At 39.4% G+C, this 22,936-nt stretch overlaps 1 protein-coding gene across 1 annotated transcript in view; it reads right to left on the bottom strand.

Annotated features, from left to right (window-relative positions):
• The window catches only part of LOC126473213 (pre-rRNA 2'-O-ribose RNA methyltransferase FTSJ3), a 116,043-nt gene that overhangs the window by 55,471 nt on the left and 37,636 nt on the right, over positions 1 to 22,936 (bottom strand). Inside the window, exons 4-7 of the mRNA XM_050100123.1 lie at positions 19,370 to 19,533; positions 18,284 to 18,580; positions 17,725 to 18,153; positions 11,086 to 11,222 (exon numbers count right to left, since the gene is read on the bottom strand). Coding sequence (XP_049956080.1) covers positions 11,086 to 11,222; positions 17,725 to 18,153; positions 18,284 to 18,580; positions 19,370 to 19,533 — 1,027 coding nt within the window. The remainder of the gene's footprint in view (positions 1 to 11,085; positions 11,223 to 17,724; positions 18,154 to 18,283; positions 18,581 to 19,369; positions 19,534 to 22,936) is intronic.

Genomic DNA, 22,936 nt, shown 5'->3' with positions numbered 1-22,936 from the left:
TCTGGAATTTAGTCACTGTGTCAGGGTCTGTAGGTGGAAACATCCAACAGCTGCTGGAAATCACTGTGGTCCATAGCCATAATGGTGGAGTCTTTGTTGGCAACTACAATTTATAATGTAGAGATTTGTCTTTAGGTGGTGGATTCTGCATATGTAAGTTTTGCTTCCATGTTCAGGGATTTTCAGAATGACAGTCAGGCAAGACTCAAGGTTACAAGCTTCTGGTAAGTTAACAGTGTTGAATTAGTGGTAGTGGGATTGGATCATGGTTGGTTGGAGGAGTGAACTCAGTCAGGCTGGGTTCAATAATGGTTTTTGATTAAGTCTTATCAGTGGGGTATTTCCTCCCCAGGGACCACAGGAAAGAGAGAAAGTCCTTAACAACCCCACCATGATTGGATTTTGGAGAGGGGCAAAAGGTAAAGCCTTGGGAAGCACTGATATTTCTGTGGGGCTGAGACTTTTGGAAAATAGGTTCGCGATATATTTTGGTTCTGTTTAGGTTCTGGATTCTTTATGGTGGTAGGGAAATGTAGTCAACGAGGTACAGTTTGGCAGCTATGATGGGGTGCAAGGGAAGTTTGATGGAGGCTCTTGCAGAGATGGTGGATAGTGGAGGTCTCACAATGGAGTACGCTGTGAACAGGCTGAAGAGTTTTTTAAGATGGCATTGTGAATGCTGCTTGAGCTCCTGGAAGAGAAGAGTTTCAATCTGCATGATAGGATATAAGAATTTGGGATTGTAGAGCACGGGAATTTTACAGATGGAGAGGAGGTACTGCAAGGACGTCTGGACTTGATTTGTATGGTTTTGCAAGACTAGTTTGGAGAGGGTTATGGACAAACAGAATTTGGACAGATATAGTCACTTTGGAAGGAGGAGTTGCAGCCAGAAATGGGTAATTCCATGTTCAGGACAAATGGGAAAGGAACGGAGGGGAAGGGGGGGGGGGGGGGGGGAGGGAGGGCTCCACAAGTTAGGCAACAATGCAAGAACAATATGTGGAACTGGTTTCTGGCTAGGAATAGGGAAACTTTTCTGTATTGGTGCAAACAAAAGGTGAAAGGATTCAAAGTGAAGGATAAAAAACAAAAAATAAAAAAAATACCTAAAAATATGTGAGTAAAATCACAAAGAGAAAGAAGTATAGCGAAAAAAGGTGAAACATGAGCAAATAAGGCTTATAGTGAAAGATGAAAACAAATTAAAATTTATGTAAAAACACAATGATATAAAACAGAAAAGTGAATAAAAAGAAAATAATTGTTCGAAGAGACTTCAGGATTGCAGCCGGTCATCGTAAACTTCATTCCACGACATTTCAACTGAACACTACCAGTCATCTTCAAGTGAGCCACTGAAGACTGACGAAGACATTCTCTGCCCCACCTTATAGAGTGCGCTGATAGTATTGCCACACATGCATCAGAGTCACAGTGACAGAAGAACTACACCGTCCGTTGGCAGCGCCCTGCAAGGATCAGCCGTCTTCGGCATTGTCGCTCGCTGCAGTTATCAGAGTATTCTGGCATCTTTGTCTGGACCAAATCTTGGAGATGACAAGATTCCTCGAATTATCCAGCTGGTAGCTGCTGTCGCGATTCATTAGATTTTCCATGATGCATATTTCAATGGATATAATGGAGTCCCAAAAAGATGTTGCTGTGGCCAAAATTAATGTTTTGCCATACTTCATTGAATGTTCGATGGAGATACAATGTTCCGCAACTGCAGGCTTGCTGGGTTGCAGGAGGTGAATGCAATGTTTATGTCTGTGCAACGTTCTTCCACTCTGTGTGTTGTTTGTTGTACATAGGTCATACCTCACAGGCAATGTACGAGGCATGTAAAAAAGGTCCGTTTTGTTGTAGACGCAAGTAGTTCACATGCATACTGCAACAAGCACGTGCATTGTGTACCGACATGCCTCAGGAACAACTCTGCTCAGTTTCAGCTCTGTAGCTAACCTGTATGGTTCTGTTCTGTGCTTTCAAATGTTTAAGACTATCAACTCAGCCACTGCATGTGAGGTTCACTCAGTGATACGGTTTTTGTCAGCAAGGAACCTGTCTGCTGCAGAAATTCATCGACAGATTTGCAAAGTGTACGGTGATACTGTTATGAGTGAAAGCAAAGTGCGTAAGTGGGTACAAGAATTCAAAGATGGCCATGACAACATCCATGATGAGGTCCGCTCCGGTTGCCCTTCTTTGATTACAGACGATTTGATGGCTCCAGTTGAAGCGAGCATTCGTGAGAACAGGCGCTTCACAATAACAGGTCTCTCAAACGAATTTCCTAACATGTCTAGATCAGTGTTTTACAACATTGTTTCTGAACACCTAATGTTTAGGAAACTGTGCTCCCGTTGGGTCCCGTAACTCCTAACAGAGGACCACAAAAACCAAGGATTTGAGTGTGCGATGAAGTTCTTGAATCATTATCATGAAGAAGGTGACAGCTTCTTGAGTCAGATCGTAACTGGAGACGAAACATGGTTCTGCATATCACACCCGAATCGAAGCAACAGAGTATAGAATGGAGAGACACACACACACTCCTCTAAAGGTGAAGGCTGTCCCAGCGCAAAATCATGGCGTCGGTGTTTTGGGATAGGCATAGTGTTTTGTTGGTTGACATCATGCAACGAGGAACCACTATCAATGCAGAAGCATACTGCCAAACCCTGAGAAAGCTACACAGAGCAATTCAAAACAAAAGACAGAGCATGCTGACAAAGAGAATTGTCCTTCTCCATGACAATGCAAAGTCTCACACTGCAGCTCAGACCCGCGATTTAGTGGACAGTTTTGGCTGCAAAGTTTTACACCACCCACCCTACAGTCCTGATCTTGTGCCGAGTGATTACCATCCGTTCCTCCACCTCAAACAACACTTCAGTGCCAACCGTTACAATGACGACGACGATGTGAAAATGGCAGTGAACTCTTGGTTATTGGAGCAGGCAGCAAGTTTTTATGAAGAGGGTATTTTAAAACTCGTTGAGAGGTATGATATGTGTTTCAACAAAATTGGCAACTATGTCGAAAGATAGAGTGAAGTATGTACTTTCTGAAAATAAATTTACTTTTTTGAAATAACCTTTCGTTGTGTACTTATGTTCAAACGGACCTTACTTAAAAAACACACCTCGTATTTTGTAAATTCCTGCCTTCCGCAATACCAAATTATCCTTCACCGATTCCAGCAGGCCTGAATTCTTAGAAGGTGGGTGGAAAATCACTTTCACCTGAAAATTATTAAGGATTCTTGCTTTTTTGACGGAAATATTTCTAACAAAGGGAAGAAAAACTAGGGACTTTGCTGGTGCGTTTTCCTCTTTATCCATTTCCCGGTTATCAGTTTTAGCTGAGAATGCCCTGTCAATTTGCCGGATCGGGTATCCATTGTCTCTGAACACTGTCCTTAAATGTGCAAGTTCTTTAGGTGAATTATCTGCATCCAACACTGTATGGACCCTGTGTACAAGGGTTTTAAGCATACTCATGGTCTGGGATGGGTGATGGCAACTTGAGGAGAGCAAGTACAAATCACTGTGAGTGGGCTTACGGTAAACAGGATGTCCCAAAGAGCCGTCGCTCTCTCAATTTTAAATTCACAAGAAAATAATTGAGGGATTCAGGACAGTGAGTGGATATGTGTAAAGAGAGGGGACAGACGTTGTAACCAGATTATGTACGGTCAGTATATGTGTGCCAGAGTATGGGAAAAGAGGGACTGGGAGGGAGGGAGGACAACATTGGTTAGGTATGAGGTTCAACCAAGTACGTGTGACACAGGAAGGTACAGAAAAACATGCAAAAACACACAAGGTGAAAGAAGGTAGTGTGATCAATTTGATGGTCCACGAGTAATTATATCGGTGGGAAGAATGTGACACACAAGATGTTTCACTTATAATGGGCACCGTCACATAGCCATGTCTTGTGTGCAGACTAGACTGGTGGTACAGGGTGGCTCAGAACTCAGGACGTGTGGTTCAGAAAGTGACAATAAACATAGGAAAGAAGAGAAAGAACAGGAGACACAATGAGTAAAATAATGCATAAGAGAATAGCAACAAAGGATAATAGCACTGAGTTGTATGACTGAAGGAAAATTATTAGGCTAAATCAAACAATGTAAAGTCCAGGACAGAATAACAACAATGTTATTCAAAGTAAAGATTGTTACTAACCTCATACAGGAGGCCAGTCATAGGCAGGAACAATGAAAAAATTGCTAAAATATTTCAGCTTCTGAACAAATCCCTTCTTTTAAAGCATAAAACACACACATGGCTGCTGTCTCCCAAGCGCTGGGGCCCGACTGCATCCGATGTGAGCAAGAATCTGCTGGAGTGAGTAGTGGGCATGAGGAGAAGGCACGGGGTGAGGAGGGTTAGGAATAGCAGGGTACAGGTGGGAGACGATGCTTTGCTGTCTGTAGTAGACTGGTAGGTGTGATAGCAGGATAGAGGGGTTATGTTTAGAACTGGAGTGGGAGCAGGGAAGAGGATAGGTCGGTGGAGAACAGGGACTAGCAAAGGTTGAGGCCACTAAGATTACAGGATGTTGTAGCAAGAGTTCTCACCTGCATGATTCAGAAAAGTTGGTGTTGGTAAGAAGAACTCAGATGTTGTAAGCTGTGAAGTGATTTATTTCATGTTGGGCAGCATGATCAGCAACTGGATAGTACAGCTGTCTCTTGTCTGCTGTTTGGCAGAGGCCATTCATGTCGACAGACAGATTGTTACTTGTCATGCCCATGTAGAAAGTGGCACAATGGTTGCAAATTAGTTGGTACATCAAATGGCTGCTTTCACAGGTGGCCTTGTCTTTGATGGGGCAGGAGGTGTCTGCGACACAACTGGATTAAGTAGTACTGTGAGGATGTAGGGCCCATGTCTTGCATCTAGGTCTACTACAGGAATATGAGCCATGAGACATAGGGTTGGAGAAAGGATGGACAGGGATGCTGTGTAGGTTCTGTGGTCTGCTCTCATGAAGCAACACCTTCAGCTTATTACCCGTAACATACCCTCCTATATAAACCACACAACCTAACCTTTACCAGGTCTCCACAGTTCACGTTCCTTTATCATCCAATGTTCTGCTAATCACTGCTGATACCACCTCCTTCTAAACTAACATCCCCAATATCCATGGCTCTGCCACTACTGAACAGTACCTTTCCCAATGCCTGACTGACACCAAACCTACAACTATGATCAACTGTATCATCACCCACAGCTACTTCTCACCTGCAAAGAAATCCATTATACAGCAATGGGCACCAGCATCTTACCACCCTATGCCAACCTAATCTTGAGTCATCAAGAGGAATCCCTCTTAGCTACCCAGAATCCCAAACCACTCATCAGATTTACTGATGACATCTTAATACACTGTACTGAAACCCAACAACCACCTTCCTCAGAGTTGACCGTTGCCTCAAGGACGGCTATATTAGCATCTCCATCCACATCAAACCTACAAACCACCAACAATACCTTCACTTTGATAGCTGCTACCCACTCCACACCAAGAAGTATCTTCCACATGCCCTTGCCACCCACGTGGCAAGCACTCTGCAGCGACAAGCAGTCTCTCTCCAAATATGTGAAGTCTCTCACTGAGACCCTCACAGACCAAGATTACACTCCCACCATTGTCCAGAAACAGATCTCCCCTGCCTTGTCTCTCCAGTCACCTATCACCATCTACACACCCACTGTCCAGTTACAAAGGAGCTCTCCTCTTGTGACTCAATATCACCTATGACTGGAGCAAGTGAAACAATTTCTTCACCAGGGTTTCAGCTACCTCTTGTTGTGTCCTGAAATCAGGAATATCTTCTCCACTATAATCCCCATCCATTACACAATGGTATTCTGCCGCATAAGAGACCTACACAATATCCTTGTTCTTCTCTACTCCAACCCTACTTCCAACTCCTTGCCTCATGGCTGCAAGATGTGTCCCATGCATTGTCCCACAACCACCAACTCCAGTGCCACAGGCATCTCCAACCCCATCAATGGCAGGACCACCTATGAAAGCAGCTATGTAATCTACCAACTTCCTGCAACTACTGTGCCACATTCTACAGGGTGATCCATCTTTAATGCAACTGCCTGGCAGCCAGCCAGTGGCAGCAAGACTGGGAGAATATCTCCCCTCTGTTGCAAGGCCTCTGTTTGCGCAGGTAGCATGTGTTCATTACGCAACGCAATACAGTGTACTTAGTGAAATTGTTTCAAGTGAAGCGATGAAATACAAGTACTCTGTTCACCAAAGAGTATTCCTGTATGATTCATACGTGCCTACAGAATCAGCACGTGCAGTAAGGACATTGTTTCAAGAGGAATTTCCTGATGTTGAAGTTCCGAATGGGAGTTTGCTTCATCAACTGATAAATACATTTCATGAAACAACAAGTGTTTTTGATAGAAAATATAGAGAAATACTTAAACTACTTACAGAAGAAACTCTGGATGACACTGTGCATGGTCTGGAAAGATCTAGAAAATCAGTTTGACATTTTTTTTAGCAAGTGGGAATTTCCTATGGCTCTGTTAAAATGATGGCAAAGTTATTGAAGTTGAAGTCCTATAAAATAACAACAGTGCAAAAACTTACACCAGGTGATGCTGCAAAAAGGTTGTAGTTTTGTGAATGGACATTGAAAAACATGCATGACGGAGAAACTGACCCTCACCCTAAATTTGTTTTCAGATGAATCATGGTTCCATCTAAGTGGATATGTTAATTCGCAAAATAACAGTTACTGGGATTCTGAACAGCCTAGTATAATACAAGTGACACCTGTGCATATTAAAAAAATTTGAGTGTGGTGCACTATTAGCAGTGAGAGAATAATGGTCCTATTTTTTTTCTTTCCTGGAAACAATTAACAGTGAGAGAGATGTGGAAAACATTTTGCGGCCTTTTTTTGGGCAATTAACTGAGAAAGAAAATGCTTTCATGAGCTTTCAGCAGGACTCTACAACAGCACATACAGCCAACTTCTCATTACAGAAAATTGGTGACATGTTTTAAGACAGAGTTATCACTAACAACATATGGCCTCCTCGTCTCCCAATTTAACCCCCTACAATTTTTATCTCTGGGAGGCATTAAAAGAGGAAGTGTACAAATCAAATCCACACACTTTAGATGAACTTAAAACTACATTTGTAAAGAAATTGCTGCCATTTCTCAGAGGGTACTGCAGAGTGTAATGAGCAATTTCCTAAGAATGTGTCAGGAAAACATCCAGATCCCCTTGCTTAATAGAAGTGAATAATTTACTTTTGTTTTTAAGTGTTTATGTTATGTATGGTAGAAATAAGTGACGTGACAAATCGCATTATACCGTATTTACTATGGGCCTCTTGTCACCCACGCCATCGGTACAGCAGCCGGCCTCACCAGCTGCCCGCATACTGTGAAAGTAGTTGCGTTAACGATTGATCATCCAGTATGTGAACATGACAACTAACAAGCTGTGTGTCTGCGTGTATGGCCACCACCAAACTGTGGCAAAGAAACAGCTGAAGCACCCAGTTGTTGAACACACTACCCAACACAATGTGCTTCTCTTTAATGACTGTTTCACATCCTGCACTGTCTGGAGTCTTCCTATCAACACCAGCTTTTCTGAAGTGTACAGGTGGGAATTCTCCCTACAACATATTATTTGTACCCCTCCCCCCCCCCCCCCCCAACTTTCTCATCACTGTCCTCCACCTACCAACCCTCTCACTGCTCCCACTCCAGTGCTACAAATCCCACCAGCACACCTACTAGTCTTTTCCCCTTCCCCACCTCCCCCCCCCCCCCCCCCCGCCTCCTCAAAGCAGAATCTTCTGACATTACACCTATCAGATCTATGTTCCTGCACACTCCCATAGGCAGCACAGCATTTTCCCTCACCCATACCTTGCTATACCGCATCTTGCCCACTCCGTGCCTTCTCTCTATCCCCACTACCCACTTCAAATGTTCTTCACGTCATGACGCCACCACAGTCAGGACACCACAGCACCTGGAGACAGTAGCCATGTGTGTCTGAATTGTACTTGTGTGAATGTATGTGTGTTTTCTACTTCAGAAGGACTTTGACAGCTTTTTTTTTTCCCCCCCACTGTGCCTGTCTGTGGAGAATAGCAATCTGTTCTTCCCATAATAATGTTTCTAAAGACAGAGAGAGGAGGAGGAGGAGGAGGAGGAGAGGGCGAGGGAGGAGGGGGGGAGGGATGGAGGAGGAGGGAGGGACGGAGAGAGAGAGAGAGAGAGAGAGAGAGAGTGTAGTTGGGTATAAATTATTTCTGATGGAGGTACAAAGAGATTCTCAGGAGAAAAGGCTTGAAATTAGATCTGAAGCCTGAGGCTTGTCAGTAACAGCCTGCAACTCTTGTAAAAGTATGTTGCTGAGTAAGTTATGCACACTTTTATTGAACAGTAGTTAACGATGAGCTCACAACATTAAGGTTGAACATCTGTCTCATATTCAATGAATGGAGCATAGACAACATGACATCATTTTCCAAAGTGTTTGTACAATGTATATCTGAGGCAGGATGTGGAACCCAGCCCAGTATTTAACTAGGCAGGTACGGAAAACTGCTCGCATGCCTCTTTGCGTCTCAGAAGTGGTTGCTTGACTGCACCTGGCTATCTGGGAAGATACTAATATAACCATCAAGCCTAAATTTATTCAGCTGCACCATTGTGGTAATTATGCAAAATGTATATGAGAGACTGGATGACATATTCCTAGAATTTAAAGACTAAGTTTTTCCTGCAATTTCTCCCACTGGAGGCAGCTGACCATTTTTGTGGTGTTCCAGGACTGGCTATACAAAATATGCGACAAATTACAAACCTCTCGTTTGAGATTTATAGAATGTAGCTATGGGCAAGATTTATTTCATAACAATAAAAGCCATTAGTAGAGAAGCTCTCCAATACACATATTTTATTAATGATTACAATACTTCCATATAGTGCACATGGCCAGCCAAAGAAAGTACACAATAAGTCAAGGAGGAGGAGGAGGAGGAGATTAGTGTTTAACGTAGCGTCGACAACGAGGTCATTAGAGACGGAGCGCAAGCTCGGGTGAGGGAAGGATGGGGAAGGAAATCGGCCGTGCCCTTTCAAAGGAACCATCCCGGCATTTGCCTGAAGCGATTTAGGGAAATCACGGAAAACCTAAATCAGGATGGCCGGAGACGGGATTGAACCGTTGTCCTCCCAAATGCGAGTCCAGTGTGCTAACCACTGCGCCACCTCGCTCGGTAATAAGTCAAGGTATTAAACAAGAGCTATGATATCCTTAAAACAAATTCATTTCCTTTTAAAACACAGGAAGATCAAGGATTAATGTCCCATCAACATCCAGGTCATTAGAGACAGAGCATAGGCTTGGTATGTTTCGAGGATAGGTAAGAAAATCTGCCATGCCCTTTCAAAGGAACCATCCGTGGCATTTGCCTGGTGTGATTTAGGGAAATAACGAAAAACCTAAATTGGGATGGTTGGATGGGGATTTGAACCGCCACTCTCCCGAATGTGAGTCCAGTGTGCCAACCACTACTCCACTTTGCTCAGTTACTTACTTTTACAAATGATGAACAAAAGCATAAAAAAATTGTGCCGACACACACACACACACACACACACACACACACACACACACACACACAAACACACACACACTGCCTGCAAGAAAGAAAGTGAAGATCCAGAAGACATGGTCAGGTGCCTCATTGTGACTAGCAGGTCAAATCTAGCAATATCCAGATTTGTGAGGGATTCAGATTTGACAGTGGCCCTATTTTGGACCACACAGGGACATGAAGGCAGGCATACTTGTCTTCAAGATTCCAGGTGACCACGTGCGTCCACCACAAGGGAGGATCACTGCATTGTGCACCAAGCACATTGTAAACCCCTTCACATCTGCATCTACCATCCGAGAACAAATAAAGGACTTCCTGCAACATTCTTTATCATCCTGCACTATTGGTCAGATTCCAGCAGCAGTTGGACTAGGGAATTTCTGTCCAACGCATAGGCTGCCATTAACACTACGACGCAAACAACTGCATTTGGAATGGTGCCCTGATCTGAAAGCATGAACTGCTCATGAATGGTGCCATACTGTGTGTTCAGCAATGAATTGCAGTTCAGAGCTACCCTGAAAGACCATTGTGAGAGAGTATCCTCCCCTTCTGGCTGCTTCACTTTATTTATTAGCAAGTGTAAACACGTAGGCTTCTACAGCTGGCGTCAATCTCATTAAAATCCATCTTGTGTACTATCTTATAAAATACTTAAAATACTAGAATAAATTGATCAGCAGCCTTTCTCAGGCCAAAGAATGGTATTTAAGTATTTTATAAGGTGACTTGACAGTCAACCAGAAGGATTTTAATGAGCTAACAGACAAATGCCTATGAAATATGTATAATACCAATCTGAAGTCAAATACATAGGTTATAATGAGCTATTAAACATTTTGTTATCTACACAGCACAGTAGCACCATGTGCTATGCATTTTCCAAGCAAGTGAAACAAGGTAAGAAAAACAATCTAAATGGTCAAGATATACTGAAAGAAGCTTTCAGAAGCAAAAGACAGAAAACAGTGTAGGTTATTTGTGTCACAGCCAATGGCATACATCTTCCATAGAATAACTTCCATAAATGGTCCAAAGCTTATTAACAACTTTTCATGAGATACAATGATTATGTAACAATAAACTGTCTACACTAAGCAATATCAGCAAGTCCTGTTTTCATAAATTTTGTGGTTCCTGAACTGTGTAATGTTGTACAACAAACTTCATGTAGGAGACAATAGTTGATAGTCTGTCATTTCCTTTCTCAGTAACAGAAGAACTGTTGTCAATATACAACAGCATCAATAATTTACATTCCTTACCGTAACATTTTCCCTGCAGTCTGGAAGAAGCCTTTCATAATGAAACAATAAATACCTGAACATTCGCACAATTATAGAGAGAATGTGATATGAAAGACTTAGTAAAACACACAAATAGGGAAGAAACATACTTTCCTGAACTATCTAGGTAATCTTCTCCATGTCTGTCAAAGGCAACAACCTTTGGTTTTCGCATCAACTCTTCATCTGAATCTGGTTCATCTTCTGCTAAAACATCTGGCGCCTGCTCCAAGACCGATTCCAGCTTCTACAATAAATGAATACAATCTGTGACCAAGTTGCAAGCAGGATTATAATAAAAAAATTACAACTAGTGAGATAAAGCAATGTAATAAAAAAACTGACACAGCCAAAATTTACACAAGTAAAGGGCACGAAGTTTACAGCTTCTCATGCACAATGACTGTAAACAACCACCACAGAAAAAACAACCCAGTAAATGGTAGCTTAATGACTTGAACTATTCTAATTCATTCAAGATACCACTGAATTCATTCATCACTCAGTGACAGTATTGCAGTAGCATTTTCACTCATCATTGTACAACTCATTTAAATCTTCCAATCTATGTTGAAAGGTTTCCTTGTGGCACACTCCTAGTCTCAACAAATGTTCCCTGCAGTAATTGAGAATTTTTTGCTGTAATGTGTTGTTTATTTGTATACTCTATAGCAATAGCAATTTTTTCCATGTTTTACCAATTCTTTAGTTTCAAACACCCACATTCTCCTGCCCCCCCCCCCCCCCCCCCCACACACACACACACACACACACACACACACACACAGAGAGAGAGAGAGAGAGAGAGAGAGAGAGAGAGAGAGAGAGAGAGAGAGAGAGATTACACTGCTCACCAAACCTACACAATATCCTTATCCATCTCCACACAACCCTTTCTCCCAATCCTTTACCTAATGGCTCATATTCCTTTAATAGACCTTGATGCAAGACCTGTCCCATACATCCTCCCACTACCACCTTTCAGTCCTGTCACAAATATCACCGATCCCATCAAAGGCAGGGTTACCTGTGAAACCCGTCACGTGATCTACAAGCGAAACTGCAACCAATGTGCTGCATTATACATGGGCATGACAACCAACAAGCTGTCTTCCGCATGAATGGCAACCAACAAACTGTGGCCAAAAAACCACTGGACCACCCTGTTGCTGAGCACGCCACCCAACATGATGTTCTTCACTTCAATTACTGCTTCCCAGCCTTTGCCATCTGGATACTTCCCTCCAACACTAGCTTTTCTGTAGCTTTTCTGAATTGCACAGGTTGAACCCTCCCTGCAATATATATGTTCCCATAATCCTCCTGGCTTCAACCTTTGTTAGTCATTGTCCTTGCCCATCTAGCCCCTTCCCTGTTCCCATTCCAGCGCTAAACAGCCATCTATTCCTCCTCCTATAATTAATGGCTAGAAAGTGCCGTAAATTCCTCTGACCATACTCTTCATTAGAGTTAATCAATGAAATTTCTTACTGTTTACCTTCTGGAATATTCATTTTTCTGTAGTAAGTAATGATTGCAGTACTGTTACTAAAATTCGTAAATGTATCTCACTTGATTGTGGTGACATAATCTGCCAACATGTTCCTTTTGAAAATAGTGTTTGTAAACAATAAGGCTTAAACTGTAAGCATATTTTCTTTCATTGAAGTATTTAACGTCTTCTCTTTTTACTAAAAATCACATTTTGAAACACTTGTCATAACCTGTTATGATTAACTTCAAGCTAGGCGAAAATGTTAATGTCATCCTGACAGCAAACTTAATGATGTGGAACACTAGAGCAATTGAATAAGGAATTGGGAACAAAAATGGTTCAAATGGCTCTGAGCACTATGGGACTCAACATCTGAGGTCATCAGTCCCCTAGAACTACTTAAACCTAACTAACCTAAGGACATCACACACATCCATGCCCGATGCAGGATTTGAACCTGCGACCATAGCAGTCACGCAGTTCCGGACTGAAGTGCCTAGAACCGCACGGCCACCGCAGCCGGCAATTGGGAACAAATTAGATTTGTTAAAGGATCACACAGTCTTTGACTGTTTTATTGTTTATTTAAGTACAACCTAGGTTTTGGCCTTTTATGCCATTTTCAAGTATTTGAGTTTACATCTTTACCATATATTGCAGGACACTTAACATGTTGTCCAGCTCAAAGTTGGCCATAAATTAAGAACAACATTGGCTCCCCAGATTTAAAATCACCATCTTGTAACAGATAAGTAAATAGTCATGGGAGCACATAATATTTACTAAAAACAGGCTTACATTTGTAAATAATATCTTTTATTTACCAAAGTAAGGCTGTTCTTACTAAATGTGATGTGCTCCCATGACTATTTATTTATCTGTTACAAGATGGTGATTTTAAATCTGGGGAGCCAATGTTGTTCTTAATTTATGGCCAACTTTGAGGTTGACATGTTAAGTGTCCCGCATTATATGCTAAAGACATAATGTCAAATATTTTAAAATGGCATAAAAGACCTAGATCTGAGTTGTACTTAAATAAACAATAAAATTGTCAATGGTAGTGTGTTCCTCTAAAAATTATTATATGATTGTTGCTCAGCATCATCAAGAATTACATTTGGTCTCTGTGGAAGAAATATTACAGTTTTGACCATCTGCTATTAAAGGAAACTAAAGAAATCTTAAATCAGGCTACTAGAACTACAAAACAAATTTCACTATTAATAAATATGAACCAAGTATCCAATGTCATAGTCACTGAACCACTACTCCTGGTGACAGATAACACATATAATGAATAAATATCCTGTATGACATTGGCCTCATACATTCATGGCATAGCACCACACGCCTAGGAAAAAGGAGTCTGACAAGTCTGTCAGAGATACATCTGACACTGTCAGAAAAGGAGAAAGCAATAAAATATAGATTTTTTAAAATTAAAAAAAAAAAAGTAATTGTCTAGATTGCATATATTACAAAACAATAAAATGTGATGACTACTTTCAGTTGACTAAGCAATCATCTTTAGATCACTCACTACAAAATAGACGTCAGCATACAGCTCACTGACAAACACTGCAGTCTATGTAGCTTAGAGCATGTCCATGTATGTGACACTTTCAATGTGACACTGAATAATCATAAATGTACAACCAACTATTTCATATCATGCTTATTAATGAGATTGTAACCAATTATAAAACATGTACACATGAAATCAGTCGATCCTGGTTATAGCAACATTGCTTTTAACAACATAATGGCTATAATATGGAAATCTAATGGTGCTGACTAAATCATATGTTAACGCTATATTTAAAAAGTCTCTTAGTTTGACATCACTTATTGCAACTTATAACATAAAACAACATATTTTTGTTACTTTTTGGAGTATATGGGCTATAACATCTAATGTTCATTTTTGTTTTTACATATTTGGGAATTAATAAGAACAATGTAATACTTATTTCCAAATTAATTTTCTTTAGATTGTGGGTTTCAAGTCAGTATGTGTATTAAAGCGTCAAGGCAAGCTTTACTTTTAAAATGTCCAAAAAAGGGAAAAATGTTTAATACTGCAGAAAAGTCACACCTACTACAGCAATTAGAAAGTGTGGAAACAAAGATCAGCATCACAAAGGAATTGGGTGTATAACACTCAAGGATTTCTACAATTTGGAAGGACAGAGAGAAAATGCAGTCTCTTTTCAAACAAAATTCTTTAAAAATCATGCAGAGGAGATCATCTAATCACAAAGACATTCAAGAAGTTTCAATGTTTTAAGCAACAAAGATCAAATAATGAGCCAATCAATGGATGTACTCTTCAAGTGGAAGGCAATGAATTTGCAACTTCGTTGGGAAATGAGAACTTCAATTGTTGTTCATCTTGAACAGGATGTTTCTGAGCTCGCCACGGGAAAATTGGTGGTGAAGCAATCAGCATACCTGATGGTGTAACAGACAAGTGGCTATCTAAGAAGTGGCCTTTTTTTGTGTAGGTTACAAGCCAGATGGTTTACTCAATGCAGATGAAACTGTCTTGTTTTATAATAGGGCCACAGATGAGACAGTAAAATTTAAAGGTAAACACTATTTGAATGAGAAAATGTCTAAGGTAAGAAGTACAGTTACGGCTGTTGCAAATATGACAGAATCACGTAAAGAAAGCCTTTGGTTATCATAAAATCAAGAAAATTGTTTATAAAACATTCACTCTCTACCTTTAGTTCATGAAAACAACACAAAATATTGAATGACATCTGACATTTCTGAAAAGTGGTTGAGTAACTGGGACTATTAGCTGAAATCAGAGGAACAAAATATTATGCTGTTGGTCAATAACTGTCCTGCTCATCCAGTAACTGACAATAAGCAGTGCATAGAGCTTGTATTTTTATCTCTAAACTTCACTTTAGTTCTATGACCTACTGACCAGGCTGTTATAAAATTTCTATTAATGCAAATGCAGTACATTAAACTTCAAGTGATGAACATGCTACAAAAAATCGAAGGTAAACAAACAGTTTACAATGTTCTTGATGAAATTTTAATGATGTTGCAAGCATGGGAAAACGTCACTCAAAAGACAAATACCAACTGTTTTAAACGTTCATTATTCAGACAGCTTTCATCATCATCCCACAGTGATGCTGATGCTGATGATGGTGAAGTTCCTCTGGTGGAATTAGTGCAAGAACCTTGTCCATCTCTGTCAACTTGTGACTTTGCCCAGTTAGACAACATTCTTACTGTGTATGCCTAGCAAGTGAAGAAGAAATTCTAGCTGACATACAAAGCCAACACGTGGCTGATGAACATGAAAATGAACAAGAAGAACAGTTTTTGTGGCATCACTTACTGAAGCTCTCTGTGCAGTGAAAACTTCACAAAAATTTCCTATTTTCAAAGAAGAGTTTAACACAAATCATGACAATGTGACATTAAAATAAATGAATCATCAAATGCAAAATGTGTACTCTTAAATGCAAAAGGCAAACAAAGATAACTGATTACCATAAGTACGGGAGTATACCGTAGTATGCTTTACTGTACTGCATTTTAAAGAGAAAGTAACTGATAAAAACCTAAACAACACTGTCTCTGTTGTGACTGCAGAAAACTACAAAATTAAATTCTAATATATGTTATTTTTTCAAAATACAGGCAAGGAATAATAAGTGTATTTGTTATTGATGTTTCGTGCTTATGTTTGTTGGATATTTTCAATGTACTAGGTACAATACATTACATTTGTACAATATATTTAAAAAAACCATAGGAGAAAATTTAAGTCTTCATGTAATTTATGCTCTGAATACTGTCTTTTTTGTTTTGGTACTGTTGACCAATTTTTGTAATACAGTTAACTGGAATGATGTGGTGTCATTTCATGACCATTACACTTTACAGCACTTACAATAAGCTTTAAACATGGTTAAAGTTTTGTCTCATTCATTATCCAAAACCATGTTTGACAGTACTGAACAGTGTACATTGTTGTTGCTTCTTTCTTCACTTATTAAAGGTTTTTACCTTCTGCTCAGACGTTATTGCTGTATGTACTGCACAAACAAAAGACAAATTTCTCTTCAGTCCCTTTCCACAAATATTGCATTGTAAATACCATAGGTGTGCTGTATTTCTGCAACTTTTTGAAGTTTTAATTCTGTGGCAGTCTAAAATTGACAGATACAAATTTTTTTATTAAAAAACAAAGCAAAAACCTGGTTTGTGTAACCATTGGCTATAACAACCAACCACCATCAGTCCCTTCAATGTTGTTATAGCCAGTTTCGAATGTACTTGGTTTTACTTTGCTAGTTATTCACTTTCATATTGAAAGTATCACACTTATACATATGCTTCAAGCTACAGAGATGATGCAGGGTTTGCCAATATGGTGTCTGCTGACATTTATTTTACCATGGGTAATCTGACAATGGTTACTTAGTCAACTGAAACCAGTCTTCACAATTTACAATATACATGATATAGACAATTAATTAAAAAAATAAGAAGTGTACCAGAGGCTGAGGGCTATTAATCATTTCTTACTACACTTATTTATGCAGTAACTGCATTTCTCATTTTAATGGTAATTTGTTTTTGTAAAGGTTTGTTGCCCCCCACCCTCTGTCCTCTTCACTAAGTCCAAAATGTCAAGATCTCCTCATGATAACACAGAATGCTCTACCAGCCCACAAAATATGCGCAAAGAGTATGTGGTGCTAAGAACTGGTGGTATCAATAAGTTTCTACCAAAAGGTTTCATCATGTTCACCACACTGGTCTTCGTATTATATTGGATAAGGGTTCTGAGGAGCAACAGAGTAAGAAACATTAAGATTAGAATGAACTGACAGCGGAGTAACAAAGAGCGGAATATTTTATGGAAGCCAAACAATACAAATCGTAATATTAGTGAATGAAATTCCATGTCAGATGGATCTTAACAACTCTGGTAACCTGATTGCATTTGCTTTCCAACATTAAACTTTTCCACGGATGTTAAGTCTGTTAGGTAGTATAAAATAACCACAACCAAGGCAAATCAATGATTGGTTGTCATCATTACTCAAATTAATACTGAAACAAAATTAAGTCTTAAAAGATTTCAAATGTAAGCTTCACATATATTTTATGTAAATACCGTATTATCTTGTTTATCAGAATCAATTACTCTCTTCACTTACTTCTATAGCTGTCTAATATGTAACAGTCATAACTGTCTGTACAGAGATCTCACCTTCGCACTGTCCACTTTTTTCAGGTCAAACATTTCTTCTCCTTCATCTCTTGGGCCTTCATCCCCCTTCAGAACCATCTTCAAGTTGAGTCGATCTTGTAATTTTTTCCGCTCTTTATTAACACGTTTTCTTTTCCTCTTGCTTTCTCTTTGTTCCTCTGCCTGCAGCTCACTTATCTGTTTAGAAAGTTCATTCATCTCCGCTTCTTCAGGATCCACGTCACTCTCATTTACTTCAGCAACTCCATTTGCTTGAGTTTGTTCATTTTCCTCTGCTTCTTTAGTACCAAAAGCTTCTTTCATTGCTTTCCACCATGACATTAATAAACGAAAATCCTTCCTCCCGAGGACTTTTATATCTTTGCAACATTCTTTCACTTCAGGTGTTGTCTTTGGGTGACTGGCCACAGCATCATCATCAAAAACAATCTGAAAGATTAATGGTTAGATCCTTTAGATGTTACCTTAGCTAACATCGGAGTTTCTTAGGAGGTAATACAGGAAACATAAAAAGAAAAGCAAGATTCTGCAAACTCATGCATCATCAAACAGCACTTACCTCAGATGCATACTGCAGTGAATCTACCGGATTGTCTCTAGCTATGAAATCTGACACAAGAAGTTTATTGTATAATGTATAATTATTTTCAGGATAACCCTCTGCCTTTGCCTTCTTAACTTTTTCTGGATGGTACACACTCATTTTATTATTCTTAGGTTCAATTTCTAGCTCCTCAAATACATATTTGGCGTCAACAAAACGATGATCCAATTTATCAGGTGCCAAGTAGTGCTGACACACAACAAATATTTCTGCTGACTCTGTACGAGATGCTTGAGGTTTTGTTGCATGAACCTGAAAGTAACAAAAGATATTTTCAATGTGAACACAGTACATACAATACATTCTAACGTAACATGAGAAAACCTTTAAAAGTGTGGCTGGTAGAAGAACAAGTGAGTTACCATCTAGCTACATGAGACTGGACAAACAAAACAAAAGCAAATTGATAAGAAATGTTAATTTTGATCAAATATAAAAACAAAGTTGAAAACACACACAAAATGAAGAAAAACGAACAGAAGACGCATGGTCATAAGAAACATGTGACCACCTCTTTATTTATTAATTTTTCCACAGATAAACTGATTTGTGCTTTTTCTATTTCAATGAGGAGGATGGAACTCCCCCCCCCCCCCCTCTCTCTCTCTCTCACACACACACACACACACACACACACACAATACTTTGAAAACCCTAAAACTTCATGAATAACCGTTCTCTGCCAGCCCTAATTTACTTTAAAACGATGTACCTACACTTATCAGTAAATTTCAATACATTACTGAATATTAATAACCAATGGTAACTGTATGGGGCTAATTTTTTCTTGTGTGTGTGTGTGTGTGTGTGTGTGTGTGTGTGTGTGTGTGTGTGTGTGCGCGCGTGGGGGGAGTGGGGGGGGGAGGGGGGGAGGTCTCAAGAGAGTAACCCTTCAAGTCATGGCAATTGTATTGTCCTGCTCAAAGGATTTCTAATGATTTTGCTTGACTTAATATTAACCAAAACACCAATGAAATGTTAATTGAAGGCTTTACACTCAAATGGCAGTTATTGGATGCCAACTGAATTAATAGTAAATACCTTTTTGAACAGTTGTTTGAAAACCCATATTAATGGGTGGTAATCCTTGGAGCGAAAAACTTTTGTAACAAACCAACCACCTCTCCTGAGAAAATTAGTTGCCAGTTTAAGTGCACTTAAGGTAAGACATGCCTGCTGGTATGCATCATGTAACCAATTTTTACCTGAAAATTGAAACATTTTGAAATGTAAATAAGAAATTACATAATGTACCAGAATAGCAGATATGAAGTGAACATGAAAACAACAAATTAACTTATGAATTAGCAGGAGACTAGAAAAGACACAATTAAATTTTGCGGAACATGTTTTAACAAAAATTATTGGTAAAATGTACATTGTGACAAACTACATTATGACATTCTAAACTTCATCAAAACATGATGGGAGTCACACTTATCAAAATGTTATGCCATTTCAACTAATTCACTCAGTTACATATTATATTACTTCTACGCACTGTTAAGATAGGCAGAAATATGACACTATGGGAAATATTTAAAATCAATCAATAAATGATCCTGAATACTGGATGAGTTATAAACAGACAAACACAATTTTCTTTTTCCTGTGTGCTCAATTAAGTTCCAGTTATGCACCTATAACAGGACCATATAACAACAGTAAAATGAAATTTATTGTTCATGTTTAAAAAATAACATTTTAATTTGTAATATTTTTATTTTTTATACAATGCTTTACACAAACAAACAGCCTGTGATTTTCTACTCATTTTGAGACACATAGAGGTCCAAACAAATGGAGATCAAAAAGTAAACAGAATGAATCTCATCACTGAAAGATCAGTTACAACATATGGTATTGCAGTGTTTGCAAAGCCTGGTCTAATATCATTTCTGTAGGGTCTACATCAGATAACAAAATGGAGATTCTGACAACTGAGATCCCGTCATGTACAGTGACATTCATATATAAACCATCTAACACTAAATTGCTTCACGCAACCACCTAACCTCTACTCTCAATCAACAAAGCTAGTAATAGGTGATTTTAACTGTAACAGTGTATCACGGGGCTACAAGGAAACCAATAAAAATGGACAACACCTTGAACACTGGACTAAACACATCGGATCGGTGGAAATATGTGAATGGAAGATGTCAAATGGTTCAAATGGCTCTGAGCACTATGGGACTTAACTTCTAAGGTCATCAGTCCCCTAGAACTTAGAACTACTTAAACCTAACTAACCGAACGACATCACACACATCCATGCCCGAGGCAGGATTCGAACCTGCGACCGTAGCGGTCGCGCGGTTCCAGACTGTAGCGCCTTTAACCGCTTGGCCACCCCGACCGGCAATGGAAGATGTCACCATCCTTCAACAGTGACAGATGGTGTGGTGCATATGATCCAGACAACATTTTTGTCAGAGAACATTTGTCAAACAAGTACAGAATAATGTTGCAGGGCTACTCCCACACACACAGCATCAACATGCTGAAGCAGTTGTGACGCCAGACAATTTAACTTCAAGAAAGAACAGTGGGGAGTATGTCACACAAGAACTTGATATGGGAGCCTTAAAACTTGACCCACCTCCACAGAATGTAGAATGAATTTGTTAAACCAGTCCAAGCCATCTCAGGTAAATATATTCCAAATGAATTCAGAATGGACTATATCACAGAACTCAATGAAAACTCCAAGTCTTCCTTAGAGAGATACAAACTATTTGACAATGACCCATTCTCTGGAGAAACAACCCAAAATACGAAAATCTCTTTGCTTGCTGTATCAGCTTCCACAAGTAAAAAATGGTGTGACCTGGTATCAAATCCATATATGAAACAGAAAAGCTGAAAGGCTTGGAAATTACCAAAGAGTCTCAACAATGATCCAGCCCCTGCTCCTCCAGATCTCTCGAAAACAACTACTGACTGAATTGCTTACCAATTACTTCTGAAGAGTAAGTCTAAAGGAAGCTCAAAAACTCCAGACTCATGAGACATGCTGATGTGAAAGACTATCTTTGCACCCATTTCATTTTAAAAGAATTGGATATAGTTTCCAAGTCTATTAAGAACAATAACGCTACAGGCCTCGGCAGTCTATGAACAGAACAGATGTTACGACTTGCTTGTAACATCTTATATTTATTTTAAAGACTCCAATGTGGGAATATTAATTTTATTATGATGTATTTTAATACACTGTCCTTTGCAATTCTTTGCAAGGCAGCAATGTACATTTTTTTCAGCTCTCTGATTGAGCAACTGTCTTCCTCTTCACAAAGATGTAGACATTATCAGAGATTAGTTCTGGTTAATTATTCGTAGCAGACTGATGCTTCTTGTAACAAGCTCAGTTGCCTTTTTTGCAAGCATAATATGATTAATTATTACTTTGGCTTCTAATGTACTTATCACATAAAGGTTGCATATATGAGTGCACAATGGCAATTGATGATATACAGTGCTCTAAAGAAAATAAAAAGGAAATACAAATGAAGCTTTCCCTTTGTCATTTAACTGTCACTACCAATCCCCTGGGATTTCCACGTTCAGAATAAGCTGCCAGACAGTGACTATCATGCATAGAAAGCATATTGTTATCATTTCTTGTAATTTCAACAGTGACACTCATAATAACGTCATCAAAGTGACTTTAAATTTAGCATATTTACTTATTTCTATCTAAAATTTTATATTTAATGAGATACAAGGTGCTATAATTCATTCATTGGGTTGCCTGCCTTGCGGCAGGTTTTGACTGCATAACCCTCCATGCTTCTCTGTCTTCTGTGTTCCTCTTCATTCTTTGGTACCCTCCTTGTGGCCTGCTGACATCATCCAGCATCTGGAACCTTCTTCTGCCCTTCCCTCTCTTTCCTGGAATGAAACCTTCAATTTCCTCTACTAGAAGGCAATCTCTTCTTAGATTGTGGCCTATCCAGTTTAGTTTCCTGTTCTTCACTGTTAGCAGCATCCTCCTTTCTTCTCCAACTCTCCTCAGTATTTCTTCATCCCTGGCTTTATCAGTCCAGCTGATCTTCATTCTAAGCCATATCTATATTTCACAAGCTTCAATTCTCTTCTCATCCTACTTTCTCAAAGTCCATGTTTCTGCTCCATACAAGGCCGTGCTCCATATTAAGCACTTAACTAGTCACTTCATTAATTCCTTGTTTAAACAACTAGTTAGGAGACTTCTCTGCTTTTGAAATCCCTGTTTTGCCAGAGCCATTCTCACTTTGATATCTTGTTGGCAATCCACATCTTCTTCAATCCAACTTTCCAAATACTTGAATGCTCTTACCTGTTCTATGATTTCTGACCCCAACTTAATTTTCACTTTTCTTTTCTTTAGGCCTATGACCATGCTTTTGGTTTTCTTTTTATTAATTTTCATACCACATGCTGCATAGGCTTCATTTAGGTCATTTAGCATTTGAGTCAGTGTCTCTTGATTTTCTGCGAGGACTGCCATGTCATCTGCAAATCTTATACATTCAATTTTCCGTCCACCTAACCTGACACCTCTTGTTCCATCCAAACAGCTTTCCAGCACTTCCTCGAGATAGATGTTAAATAGTATCGGCGAGC

The sequence above is a fragment of the Schistocerca serialis genome, chromosome 4, assembly GCF_023864345.2.
Source record: "Schistocerca serialis cubense isolate TAMUIC-IGC-003099 chromosome 4, iqSchSeri2.2, whole genome shotgun sequence".
NCBI lineage: Eukaryota > Metazoa > Arthropoda > Insecta > Orthoptera > Acrididae > Schistocerca > Schistocerca serialis.
The sequence above is the reverse complement of the archived record's forward strand: the minus strand, read 5'-3'. Positions and strand labels throughout refer to the sequence as shown.